The sequence below is a fragment of the Notamacropus eugenii genome, chromosome 3 (genome assembly GCF_028372415.1).
Source record: "Notamacropus eugenii isolate mMacEug1 chromosome 3, mMacEug1.pri_v2, whole genome shotgun sequence".
Lineage (NCBI taxonomy): Eukaryota > Metazoa > Chordata > Mammalia > Diprotodontia > Macropodidae > Notamacropus > Notamacropus eugenii.
Window position 1 is genome coordinate 222,331,585 of NC_092874.1, and position 13,747 is coordinate 222,345,331.

Genomic DNA, 13,747 nt, shown 5'->3' on the forward strand with positions numbered 1-13,747 from the left:
TGGGTTTCTCTCAATTCACACAGGTCTTGCCGTGCTCCTCTGGAACCACCTCCCTCACCATTTCTTCACTGAAGATCAATAACACTCCCTATCACAATCATAGGCCACACATCTGAACTGAACACTTTTAAAAATACTATCTCATTTTATCCTCACAACAACCAAGAGATGTAGATGCTGTTACTATCTCCATTTTACAGTTGAGAAAACTAAGGCATCCCCTAGTGGCCTTTTTCACAATCCCTTATCTCATCTTTCTGTTTTACTCCTCATAAGTTATTGTTTGTTCTCACCAAAATTTCCAAACCCTCCAGCCCTCCATATTTTCCTACTGAGACCATCACCTTTGCTCTGCTACACTCTCTTCTCTCCCCAGTGCTGATCTCTTAGGTAACCAGTCTGTATCTTCTATCATGTACTTTTATCCTATCACTGCTCACATCTTGCTGAACCCCACCATTAATTTGTACCCAACATTTGTCTTCTCTGGAGCAATAGGATACAATTGGTAGTTTTGTCACTGGAAGATGGGAATGTGGATCTAATGTGGAATGAGGAGACCTAAAATCTAGGGGCAAGTGACTTGCTGACTTATTGCTGCAACTTCAACCTAAGGCTAACTGCATACCAGGACAAGGAGTGGTCATGAAGATGACGCTGTGTGCTTGCAAGAAGCAAGAAATTAGCAGCACCTTCATGTCTCTGAGCAAACCAAGGAGAAGCCTGCAATCTGTAGCTCTGAATCAATAGCACCTTCCAGCTAGCTGACAGAGAGTATGACAAGCAGCAGTCTACACACTTGGGGAAAATCATATTTACTTTTTTTCCTTCTCTTCAACTAGAAAAAGCAGTTTATCTTTTTTTTTTACCCTTAGAAAATAGCTTTGATATGGCAAATGTGGAAATTTGTTTTGCATGACCACATATATTTGTAATAGGTTTTGTTTTCCATGCCTTCTCATTGAGAGGAAGTAAATTACCCGGAGGTATCCTCAAGATATAACTTTAATGAATATCCTACTACCTGACAAAGTTAAATACATTTTTTGCTACTTGCTTAAAAATATATATACCTGAAGAAACAGAGGTGCCTTAGGGGAAAAACAAGTCAACAATCATATTGCTGAATATCCTTTCAATGCAAGTTTTAAATAAACTTTCTCCATTATTAAATATTATGATCCATAAATGCCTCATTTCATTTCAATCTCAAGACTAAACCAACACACTCACTTCACTCTGGGCCCCAAACATTTGATCTAGTTAGCAGGATTAATTCAGAATGAAGTCATGGCTGAAATAGTACAAGGATAATGCAGAAAGGGACTCTGGATGAAAGGGTGGTTTTTGATACAAGAGTCTGGAATTCTATGATTACTGAAGTTCTGGCTACATAGGGCAAGTTTTCTCAGTATCACATGGAATAAATCTCATCAGTGATCAAATGGGATTAGCCCACCAGTTGTTTAAGGATGTAAACAGGGAGAAGAAGGTACCACCAGGGCTAACCACTTCTTGGATGGATATGGTCTTTAAGTGTCATATCTTAAAGGCAGAGGGACAACTCATAGATTTAGTGATAGCACCAATAAAAGGGGCAATACAGACAGGATAAGAACCAACCAGCTGCAGGTAGTATGTATAGTCTACAAACCAGAGATCTTGATGATTTCTGTTTTGGGTATGTTCAGTTTGAGATGTCCAACAGACAGTTGAAATAAGAGTTTGGAGAGAAGTTTGAGCTGGATAAAAAGATCTGAGAATCATCTGAAATGATAAGTGAACCCATGAAAGCTAATGAGATCACCAAGTGAAATAGTAGACAGGGAGAAGAGAAGGCCCAGGACAGAACCTTGGCGAACATGCATTGTTAGTAGGCATGACCCGGAAGAAAACCAGCAAAGAAGTCTGAGAAGGAATTGATCAGACAGGTAGAAGAACTAGGAGAGAGCAGTGTCATGAAAAACTAGAGAAGGTGTCCAGGAGAAGGTGACTGACAGGGCCAAAGCTGCAGAGTAGTCAAGAAGGATGCGGATTGAGAAAAGGTCATTAGATTTGGACAATTAAAGGCTCTCTCCCTTGGGGTCAGGACCACTAGAGGAATTTTGCTAATGCCTCACTCTCCATTTTCATTTCATATCACAGATATCATACTTCTCTCCTGTATAAGAATGGCAGAGATTGGAGACCACTAATCCAGCTGTGGGAACCATGATGCCATGACATAGTGGGTTTGGAGCCATATAATTCCCATAACTAAGGAAAAGGTAACAACTTAGGACCACTGGTACTCCTTGTGCCCTTCAGAGTATCTATCCTAAATGGTTCCTGACCTTATTCCAACTGGCAAACTGACTATACTGGTTTCCTTTCTTCCCTGATCTCAGGGCTCATAGTCTACCCCTGCTAAATAGCACCCTCATCATCAGGTCCCTGACTACTGGGCTTGGGTGTCCCAGCTTTCAGAAGCTTTGCCTATGATTAAGAAGGGAGAGTTGTCTCCAGTAGAGCAACTTCTTGGGGAATGTGGGGGAAGACCTTTATTTTCTAGTGACCTAGTTATATGCATAATTATAATAAGTATGAATTTGCCCAAATGAAAAATAATCCCTTAGCCTACATGGTGTCAATCACAGTCTCTGGTTGAGATAAGGGACACCTAACCTCAAATTGAGGTTAGACTACTGACTACTTGTCAGGGATGTTGTAAAGGGGATTCTTATCCACCTACAGATTGGACTAGATGTCTTCTGAGATCCATTGCTTCCACCTCTGATATCCTATAATAGCTTTTGTTCATACAGAGCTGCCTTTCAAGAAGCTCCCTAATATAGTGTAGGCAACAGTTCTAACCTGATAGCCAATTCATACAGAATCTTTAGATTATTACTACCATCTTCCCTGTAATTAATTACTGTCTTCTAGAACTCTAGGTTCCTTCTTTCTTCCTCAGCAATTACAAATCAACATTCTAAGAAGTCCTCCTAATTCAAAGATTCAGAACTGGTAGTTTAAAATATTTGTTGTCCAAGGTACACAGTTAACAGCAATACTATATGAAGATCAACTATGAATGACTTAGCTACTCTCCACAATACAATGATCCAATACAATTCCGAAAGACTATGATGAAAAATGTTATCCACCTCCAGAGAAAGAATCAATCGAGTCTGAATGCAGATCGAAGCATACTTTTTTAATAAAAGCTTTCTTTATTTTTCTTGTTTGTTTTCTTGGTCTGTATCTTCCTTCACAACATGACTAACATGGAAATATGTTTTGCATGACTGCACATATACAACCTACATCAAATTCCTTACCTTCTCAATGAAGGAAGAGGGAGGGAGAGAAATTTGGAACTAAAAATTTTTTTAAAACGAATGTTTAAGAATTGTTTTTACATGTAATTGAAAAAAATAAAGTATTTTTTCTCTAAAAGAAAAGAAATATTTGTTGTCTCTTTCTCAATCCATAATGGAGATAGAACAGTAAGTTTAATTTGTAGTACTAAGTTTCTGTGTTAGACAAAATTATCTCTAAGGCCTCTCTAAACTTCAAAATAAAGATGGTCCCTAAAGTGAGATGCTTTTATACTTCACGCAAATGACTCTTATATCTACTTATACAACCCTAATTCCTCTCCTGAACTCTAGTTAACATCACTGTCAATCATATGCTTCAAAATAAATTTATCAGGGGCATCTCAAAATCAGTGTGCCCAAAACAAAGCTCACTTATCATTTCTCCCCAACCCATCCCTCTTCTGAACTTCTCCATTACCATTTAGGATAAGCATCCTAGTCTTCCAGATTCTCAACCTCAGTGTCTTTCTCAAGTCCTAACTCTTACTTATCCTATCCTATCATCATGGTACCTCCTCCATAATCTCTCCAATCTGATTTCTGAATATTCCTTAATGACTGTCCATACCAGTCAATCTTCTTTCCATCTGGAGTATACTATTTACTAATTCCAATCTCTCTGTGTAACTGTAGACAATCCACTCCTTCCTACATACTTGTAGTGAACCTTATTTGTTGATATTCTGCTTTATAATTGTTCTCAGGTTGTTTCATATGTGAGTTTTAACTTTTGTAACTAAGTGGTAAATTCCTTACCATGTTTTCTAATTCTATTATATGCTTCTTTGTAGATTTAAAGTGAGAAACCACGAAGTAAATGGTTAACTAATTCCTAGATCAGTATCTTTAATCTTAACACTTTATACAATATGCTTCTTGGTCCCTTATTCTCTAATAAGTGGTAGTATTTGCTCTAAAAAAATAGTACTTCTGGATGGTTATCAATACTTACTTGGAGAATATTTCTACAATAGCAGAGGACTTGTTCTTATTGACAAGAGAAAGTTCTTTGGCAGTGATCCTCAAAGACTGTGAAGCCCATTGTCGTCTGTTAAATGGAGCTGGGTCCATCTTGTTTCAAGATGCTGAAATTCCCCTGGAACAAGGAACATTAGATGATCAATATAACAATACCACCAAGGACTGACTTGAAGGAAGCAGAACAATATACTCGAAAAAACACTGGACAAAGAATTAGGAAGTTTAATATATAAGTACAGGTGTTTACAATCCCTAAAGCACTGTCTAAACGTGAGCAGGTAGTAGTAGTAGTAGTAGTGGTCATCACCTTGGTGCTAACTGACTGTGATACTAGATAAACCAGGTTACCTCTTCCTAGTTTATTTCTGCACCTGTAAAAGAAACTGAATTAGATGCTCACTTCTGGCTCAAAAATTCAGTGCTTCTACGATTCTATGATTGTTCCGTCGTGGAGACATTGGTTGTGCTATCTCTCCTCATATTTCGGTGTCAGAGTGGTGTTTCCATAATTAGCATCTAAAGAAAGCTGTCATCAAGATAGGGACAGTGGCACAAAAGTCCAGGATTTTTCACTTTTCTCAATTACATGTAAAAAATTTTTAAACTTTTTTAAATTTTGAATTCCAAATTCTTCCTCTTTCTCTTGCTCTCTTTCCCCCTCCTTGAGAAGGCAATTCAATAGATTATACATGTGCAGTCATACAAAACATTTCCATATTAACCATGTTGCAAAAGAAAAAAAAGAAAAATCTAAATGTATACTTCAATCTGCATTCAGATTCCATCAATCCATTCACTGGAGGTGGATAGCATTTTTCATCATAAGTCCTTCAGAACTGTCTTGGATCATTGTATTGATGAGAACAATTAAGTCAAGGAATGACCTTAATTCTTAACTACGATGCCATTTGAAAGGGTCCCCAAAAGTTTCAAGTAATCGCACCTCTTTTTTTGTAATTAATAGCTACACTGAACTAAACATTTACTAGATATGATAAATATGCTTTAACCTGGTTTAGGTTAAATCAAAATAAGAACTGACTTAAGCAACATTCAGACACAATTTGGTTTTAAAAATATCCAAGCTTTCATACTGTATAAATACGTTTCCAAAACTTGTATGGGTAAAGCTCTTGCTGGTTCTTTTATCAAGGTCAATTCTGGGTCAAAAAATTTCCCTGCAGAGTAGTCTACTGGTCTAATGATTACCAAGGGGACATAAAAAACACCCTGATTGCATATCTTTAAAAATGAAATTACTTATTCATGAATCAAGAGAGCTTCAATATTAAAAAGAAATCTATCAATTGCCAAGTTTAGTTACATTAAAAAACCAAGAATTTTCAGCAGGAATAGCAGCATGATACAGTGGAACAAGAGCTGGATTTGATGTAGGGAGACAGGTTCAAATCCTACCCTTCCCACTTACTATAAGTCACTGGAATCATGATCTAAATCAGGGGGGTAGATTGGAAGATCTCTGAAGATGATCCCTTCTAGTTTATGATCCTATGACCTTGTTATGAACTCTCTTTAAGTACATTATATAATTAAAAACAAGTAAATGCTATTCCATTTGTCTACAAATACATGGAAAGTTTATTGCTGTGGTTAACACTGTAAAAGACCTGGGTGAGAAATGGCACATTTTGTTTTATTTTAAACAGAGACTAATATTAAAATGTTTAGCACTTAATGATACTCAAAGTATTTTCATATGCATTATCTCATTTGATCCTAACAAAGGGGAGTCTGAGATCTGTAATACAAAGATTGTTTATTATCCCTTTTTTACTGTTTAGGAAGTTAAAGCTCAGAAGGATTAAGTAACTAATTTGCTCAAGTTCATTTGGCTAGTAAGTGGCAGGGCATCAAAATCAAGTCTTCTACAATTCTGTTTGCTACTATCATGCATTTTTTAAAAAGAACATGTGCAAGCTAGTCTTCTTACATGAATGTAATGGTGACTACTGTTACAAAAACCCTTCTCCAAGTATTCTAACATGAACTTTGCGTTATTGCTTCTAGTAGTTGGGCAATAGATTTGTACCAATAATAAAAGCTCCATTTCAGTAGCATTTCAGTGTTTTACACTGTCATGAAGCTGGGAAGTAGGTAGTACAGCTCATTATCCCCACTTTACAGATGAAGAAACTGAGACTTCAAGTCCTGAGGCTCTAAAAGGAAATTCAGCTCAATTCAGTCAATAAAACAAAGGTATGGAAAGCTCTTAAAACCAAAATTCTGGTAATGAAAATACAAATTATTTCAACCTGGAAGAAAAAAGCTGTCTAAAGAAACCAGAGTATCTGAATAGGGAGGTAACAGAGGAGCTCAGGTTTTAAAAAGGTACACGAAAAAGATAGAACTGAGTAACTAGAAAGAAATAGAAAACTGGTGAGATTCCTCAGCATTAATGGAAAGTAGTTTAAAATATAGTATGAATGGAGACATCATAAATGTTAAAGGTTATAAAAAGCTTTTGGGTTTTTTTTAATGGTTATTCTGGGCAAGAGAATGAAAGAAACCGAACAGCAATTACTCATGTTTATAAAGCTTTTTAAGGATGTTAACTTTAAATGATACATACACCTCTATATCTGAGGTAAGTGGTTCAATTAACCTCATTTTACAGATGAAGAAACTGAGGCATTGAAAGGTTAGCTGGCTTTCCCACAGTAAGTCAGCCAATAATTCTGAGTGATATTCAGAACCCAGGCTACCTGCAAAGAAAGGGCAGAAGTAATGAACCTGGAATTTTATTAAGAAATGGTTTTCATATATTTAGAAAGAAAGTGATGACTAAAAGTCAGGATAATTCATGTTAGACTGTGTCCTATTTTTTGGACAGGATTACTAGTAGAGATCAAAGGAATGCAGGGGACACTGAATTTCAGTAATAGTTTCTAATTTTATAGCACCTTAAGGTTTTTTACATATGTATCTCATATGAAATTCACAAAAATTGTGGGGTAACTAGATAGATGTTAGTATTTACCACCTTCACTTTACAGATGACAAAACTGAAGCTTAGATTAAGTGACTTGTCCATGATCACACAGCTAATATGTGTCACAGATAGGCTATGAACCCAGGTCTCCTGGATTCCAACCCCAACACTCTATTCAAGGCCTCTTGCTCCATTCTAAGGGGCAAAGTACTTGACAAAGTCTCTCATGATGGATAACATGGACAGAAATGGACTAGACAATAATGTTAGGATCAGAACTGACTGAATATCTGGATCCAAAGAATACTTTTTTAGGGTATGTTTTGTTTAATGTCCTATTTAACATATTTATGAAAGACTTGGATGAAGTAATAGATAGCATGTTTACCAAATTTTCAGATTATGGGAATAGGTGAGACATAGTAAATCTTTATTAATCTTCATTAAGAAGCAATATGGTTCAGTGGAAAGAACACTGAGTTTGGAGTTTGGAGAAACTTGGTCTTGAAGTCTGGCTTTGACAACAGCTATGTGACTGAGCAGGTAATTTAACCTGATCTGAGGTTTTCTCATTTGTAAAAAAGAAGATAATTATATTTTTACTGCATACTTGACAAAGCAGATGTGAGGATAGACTTCTATGAACTTCTTGTGCTATACGAATGAGTCATTTTTTTGAATGGCATAACTACGTTACCAAAATATCTCAACAGTCTTGAGCTACAAACTGAAGTGAGCCTGATTATATTTATGTCTATTAAAGTTCAACATCTGAGTTAAAAAGTAAATTGTACAGAAACAGGATTTATGAAGAAGACAACTGTTACTTGGGATGCCGTTCATGGAGGGGGCAGTAGTAACACATAAGGGTTTCTATTAGTATTTCAAGCTCAATATAAGCAGTGTGATGTGGTAGTCAAAAGAGCTAATTTAACATTTTTCTGGTTGGACCTATGACTTCACTGGCATATAGAACGCCCAGTGAAGGGACTCTCTCACTACCAATGCAAATTAGCATTTGTTCTTCCACTTAGAGTCTTAGAGAGTTGCCTGGGGTACAGAGAAATTAATTATCAAACTGCCAGTATGGGTCAGAAGGCGAACTTGAACTCAGGTCTTCCCAACTCTAAGACCACTTCTATATTCCTTAGGGCAAACTGCTTCTCATGAGACTGTAAGCAGCATCAATAACAACTCACATTTAGGCTGACATAATAAATATTATGCTATGATTTAAGAATTGGAAGAGATTTCAGATGCCATAAAATTCAAACCAACCTATACCCTCTACAAGACATCGAAAAGGAGTCATTCAGCCTCTGCTTGATAGCTCCCAGCAAGAGAAAGCTCATCACCTCCCAAGGCAGTTCACTCCACTTTGAAACACATTTAATTGTTAAGTTTTTCCCTATATTAATCTTATATTTAACAAGTAACTTTCAACTGCTGCTTCTAGTTTTGACATTAGGTCAAGCAAGGGAAAGTCTGTTCCTTTTTCCATAAGACAATTCTTAAAAGGCTTGAAGATGTCTTTCATGTCAAAGTCTTTGCTTCTGCAGACTAAATATCCCTAATTCCTTCATCCAATTCTCATTTGACGTAAGTTAATCAACCAGTCAATAAGCGTTGATTAAGTACTCATGATTCTCCAGACCCTTCACCTTGTTGGCTCCCTCCCATTTTTCAATTTTTTTTTCCTAAAATGCTCCTAGAATGTGGAGTGATATTATGACAATCACAAATATAGTTTTGGAACATCAAAAGGTAGATAACAATACTAAGTGCTTTCTGGAGAGAAAATGAACATTTATAATACAGAGAGTTTTGAGATTTATAAATTATTTTCTTTACTTTCTCCCTATAAAGCAGAGAGGGGACTAAAAGACTCGTGCATATGTGCAGGTGTGTGTGTGTGTGTCTCTGCACTCTGAGTTCTTCACCTCTATCAGAAGAAGGGTAACATATTTCACTATCAATCCTCTTGAATTATTGTTGGTCATTATACTGATCAGAGTTCCTAAATCTTTTCGAAGTTTGTCTTTACCATATTACTATGATTGTATAAATTTTTCTCCTGGTTTTTTTCACTTCATTATGCATCAGTTCACGTTATTTTTAGGTTTCTCTGAAACCATCCCCTTCATTTTATCTTAGAACATAACAGTATTCCATCATATCAGATCAGATACCATAACTCGTTCAGCCATTCCCTTAAATTCTAATTCTTCACAAACTCAAAAAGAGCTGTAAATAGTTTTGTACATCCTTAAAGTTTGTTTTGTTTAGGACAAGTCCCCTCCCTTAATCTACTTTCCCTTTAATTCCCCTTTTCCCTATTTCCCTATTACATGAAATGCATTTCTGTATCTAATTCCAAGTGAGTATTCTTCACTCTTTTGACCAGTTCAGATGAAACCGAAGATCAAATGTTGGCCATTCTCCCCACCTTCCCTCCTTGTTTGTATAGACTTCTACTTGCACATCGATTGTGAGATTTTTCCTTAATCTTCCTTTCCTTTTCCTCCAATCTTCAGATTTCTCTTTCCCTCCCTTTCCATTCTGCTATCAATATCAAATCATAACAGAATCACAATTAGACTACCTTAACCCAAGATGATGAGGGTCTAAGGATTATTTCCTCATATTGGAATGTAGGCAATTTTTCATTATTTTGTTCTTCATTATTTGTTCATGTTTACCTTTATGTTTCTCTTGACATTAGTGTTTGTACATCAAAGTTTCTATGCACCTCTTGTTTTTTTCATCAGGAATGCTTATAATTTCTCTTTCTTTAAAAATTAAAGATCTACTTTTTCCCCTTTAGGATTATACTCAGTTTTTCTTTATGTTATTTTTGGATGTAAGCCTATATACTTTGCCTTTTGGAATACTGAATTGCAAGTTCTCCATTCCTTCCCAGTAATGAAATGGGACTAAGGGAATGGAATAAGCATTTATATAGTGCCTCCTATGTGTCAGACACTATGTTAAGTGCTTTTACAAATATTTCATCTTCACAACAACCTGTGAGGTAGGTGCAACTCATTTTACAGATGAAGAAACTGTTGCAAATAGAGATTAAGTGGTGAAGAGCTCAGTACATTGCCTGGCACATAATAAGTAAGCACTTATTAAACGTTTACTGACTGTATAACAGTAAATAGTGTACGATTCTGCCTCTAACTCTTTGGTATTTGAACTCTTTCTGACTGCTTGCAATATTTTTTTTCTCTGACATAGAACCTCTGGATTTTGGCTAGAATGTTCCTGAGAGTTTTCATGTTGGGATTTCTTTCAGGAGGTGGCCAGTGGATTCCATTTCCACATTCCCTCTAGTTTTAAGAGATCTTAAAAATAACTTTATTTTAAGATTTCTTGAAACATGATGCCTAGGTTTCTTTTTCTTGGTCATGACTTTCAGACAGCCCAATTAAATTTAAACATTTTTTTCCCTTTAATCTTTTTAGGACAGATGTTTTTTCTAAAAGATACCTTATATTTTCTTTTTTTTTTTTTTAACTTGTAGTTTTATTCAGGTTTGATTTTTAACAAATGTGTCAGGGAGAAAACCGCAAGGAGGGGTAGGGCCCATGGGTGCTAGGAGCCCTCCTGGATGCCTGAGGAGGGGAATAAAGCCCCTCCCCACTCCTGTCCCTTCTACCACTGAAGAGATTTGGGGAAAGACACAGGCAGATGTGGGGGGCAAGGAGATCTGGTCCCCTGTTGGAGGAGAGAGTGGTGTTAGGTGAGGTATAGGGAACCAGGGGGCCAGACAGGATAGGTAGGGAGAGGGGGGCAGGATTTTTGCCAGAATCCAGAATCCAGAATCCACAGCTTTCTGCTTCCAGATTGAATAATAGAAAAGAAAAAAACTAAATCTCAAGGAGCCCCCATCCTCTCCCCCCACCAGGGCTGTAGTGTGAGGTGGGGGAGAGAAGGGGGCAGTTTTACCAAGGCCCTGCCCCCATCTTGTCCAAGGGGTTGGGGGAGATAGGGCTGGACTAAAGAGGTGGGGTTGGGGGGAGCTCCCCGGAGAAAAAAAAAACAAAATAAAACATCAAAGAAATAGAGGCATCCAGCCAGGGTGGGGTCAAAACCTGACCAGGCTGGGGAGAAGAGGGAAGGCCTCTTCAGGTGCTGATCACTGCTGCTGCTGCAGACACCACCACCCAGGGGCCAGTTACTTTGCCATGGCCTTGACTGCAACAGCTGCTTCCTCTGTCATGGCTGACAACACTGTTATCAGGATCTCTTCTCCACAATCATACTTCTGCTCAATCTCCCTGCCAAGGTCACCCTCAGGTAAACCAAGATCCTCCCTTACATCCCTGCTGTCCTGGAGCAGTGACAGGTAGCCATCCCGAATCCCAATCAGCTGGAAATCATTTCTCTTGGTATTGGGCACATCCATGTTGTGGGTTGAAGGGCAGATATCTTCATATTTCTTCCCAGTAAAGATACTGATATCAACCAGATGAACCTTGGCATGGCCATGCTTTCCAGTCTTGGAGGTGGGCATCCCAACTATCTTACAGGGCCAGCCTTTGAGCAGCATAAAGCCATTCTTGCACAAGGCAGAGCACTGCATGGGAAAGGTAGCTAATGCCCCTGCACCCCCCATCTCGAAGTCCAGGTCATCTGCCATTTTGAGAGACTTCTGTTCCAACCATGCAGTCTCATTTCCTCTCCATCCCGTGAGATAAAACTAATCTCCAGGTCCCCTCGTGGTCTTCTGCTCCACGTTCTCCAGTGTGGCGGCCCCGCGCTTGCCATTCAACCTTCCCCCAACTCCTCCCCCCCTTCACCCTCTACATTTTATTTTTCAGTTATTGATTTTGTTTTAATATTTTGTGTTGTGTCATGGAATCATTAGTTTCTATTTGGTCCATTATAATTGTCAGGGAATTTATTGCTTGGGCAACATTTTGTACCTTTTGTACCAAGCTGCTCATTTCCTTTGCAATTCTTTCTTCCATAGCTCTTTTTTGATCATTTTTTCTCTAATACTACCATTTCATTTATAAAAACATTAAAAAAATTTTCTTTTAACTCTTGCTTCATCTTTTCAAGCAATTCTAGCTGAGTCTAGTTGTATCCAAGCTGCATGTTTCTTTGAAGCTTTGTCTGTAAATGTTTTTGAGGCATTGTTTTCTTCTGGATTTGTGTCTTGAGCATATAAAATTATGTATATATACATATATATGATTATGAAGGAAATAAACTTTATTGAAATGAATATGTAATGGTTCTCTTCTAAGTTCATGGGCACCTCCTGAAATCTATCCACAGAAACTTAGGGGCTCATGGACTGACCCCAGTTTAAAAAAATCCTGGTCTACAATTAACTATAAATCCTTTTGTTTGGTATTTAGAGCCCTTTATAACCTGGCTCTAACCCATTCATTCTACTTTCAAGCCCAATTAGCTTATTTGCTGTTTTCAGTACACAATATTTGATCATCAGGCCTCCATGCTTTTGAACAAGTTGTCCCACATACTGGGCATGTTACATGTTGTTTTAAAGTTAGGGACTGATTTATTTCTGTCTTTTATTCCTAGCACCCAGTATGTAATAGGCAAGTAAGAAATGCTCACAGTCAAGGACCATTCATTATGTGCAAAAAATTGTGCTAAGTGCTAGGAAGATAAAGAAAGGCAAAAACATAGTCCCTGTCCACAAAAAAATTCACATTCTAACATTGAGAGGCAACATAAAAACAACCATGTACAACACAAAATACATACAGAGTGGATGGAAGGTAATACCAAAGGGAAGGCACTAGCAGTGAAGCGGGAATGGGGGGGGGAGGGGAAGAGAACTAGACCTGTAAAGTCCTCCTGCAGATGGAATCTAATTTGAATCATGAAAGAAGAGTCAGGAAATTGAGGTGAGGAAGGAAAGCATTTCAGGCACGAGGGCTGGGCAGTGAAAAGGCACCGACTTGAATGATGGAACGTCATGTGGGAAAAACAGCAAATAGACAGGTGTAGGGGGATTATAGAGTAGGTGGAGGGGAATAGAGTGTACAGCTCGAAAGCTACAATGGGATTATGCTACAAAAGGCTTTAATAAATACAAAACTGAGAAACATGGTCAGATCGACATCTTTAAAAGATCACTTTAGCAGCTGAATGGAGGGTGGATGGAAGTGGTGAGGGCCTAAAAACTAGAGTGGTTGGCTGGGTGAATGGTGACAAGGAGACGTATATGAGACACTGTGAAGTTAGAAAGAAATCTTGGCCACAAACTGGATATGTGAGGTGAGTGTGGGTAATCATGAATCAATCAAGTAAGCAATCAATATTTATCAAGTCTCTACTATGTGCCAGGCACTGTGCTAAGCACTGAAGACACAAAAAGAAGCAAAAGGCAGTCCCTGCCCTCAAGGAGCATACCATCTAATAGAGGAAAAAACATACAAACAAATGTATATAAAGCAAGCTAAGTACAGGA

General features: G+C 37.8%; 2 protein-coding genes across 4 annotated transcripts in view; both read right to left on the reverse strand.

Moving 5' to 3' along the window:
• The window catches only part of LIMA1 (LIM domain and actin binding 1), a 109,084-nt gene that overhangs the window by 58,273 nt on the left and 37,064 nt on the right, over positions 1 to 13,747 (reverse strand). For all 3 annotated transcript variants that reach the window (XM_072654652.1, XM_072654653.1, XM_072654651.1), the window contains exon 2: positions 4,315 to 4,458. In XM_072654652.1, coding sequence (XP_072510753.1) covers positions 4,315 to 4,433 — 119 coding nt within the window. In that variant the 5' untranslated portion in view covers positions 4,434 to 4,458. The remainder of the gene's footprint in view (positions 1 to 4,314; positions 4,459 to 13,747) is intronic.
• LOC140534052 (eukaryotic translation initiation factor 5A-1-like) lies at positions 11,414 to 12,008 on the reverse strand. The gene has a single exon (XM_072654664.1). It carries the CDS (start codon positions 11,936 to 11,938, stop codon positions 11,474 to 11,476), a length of 465 nt encoding a protein of 154 aa, XP_072510765.1. The 5' UTR covers positions 11,939 to 12,008; the 3' UTR covers positions 11,414 to 11,473.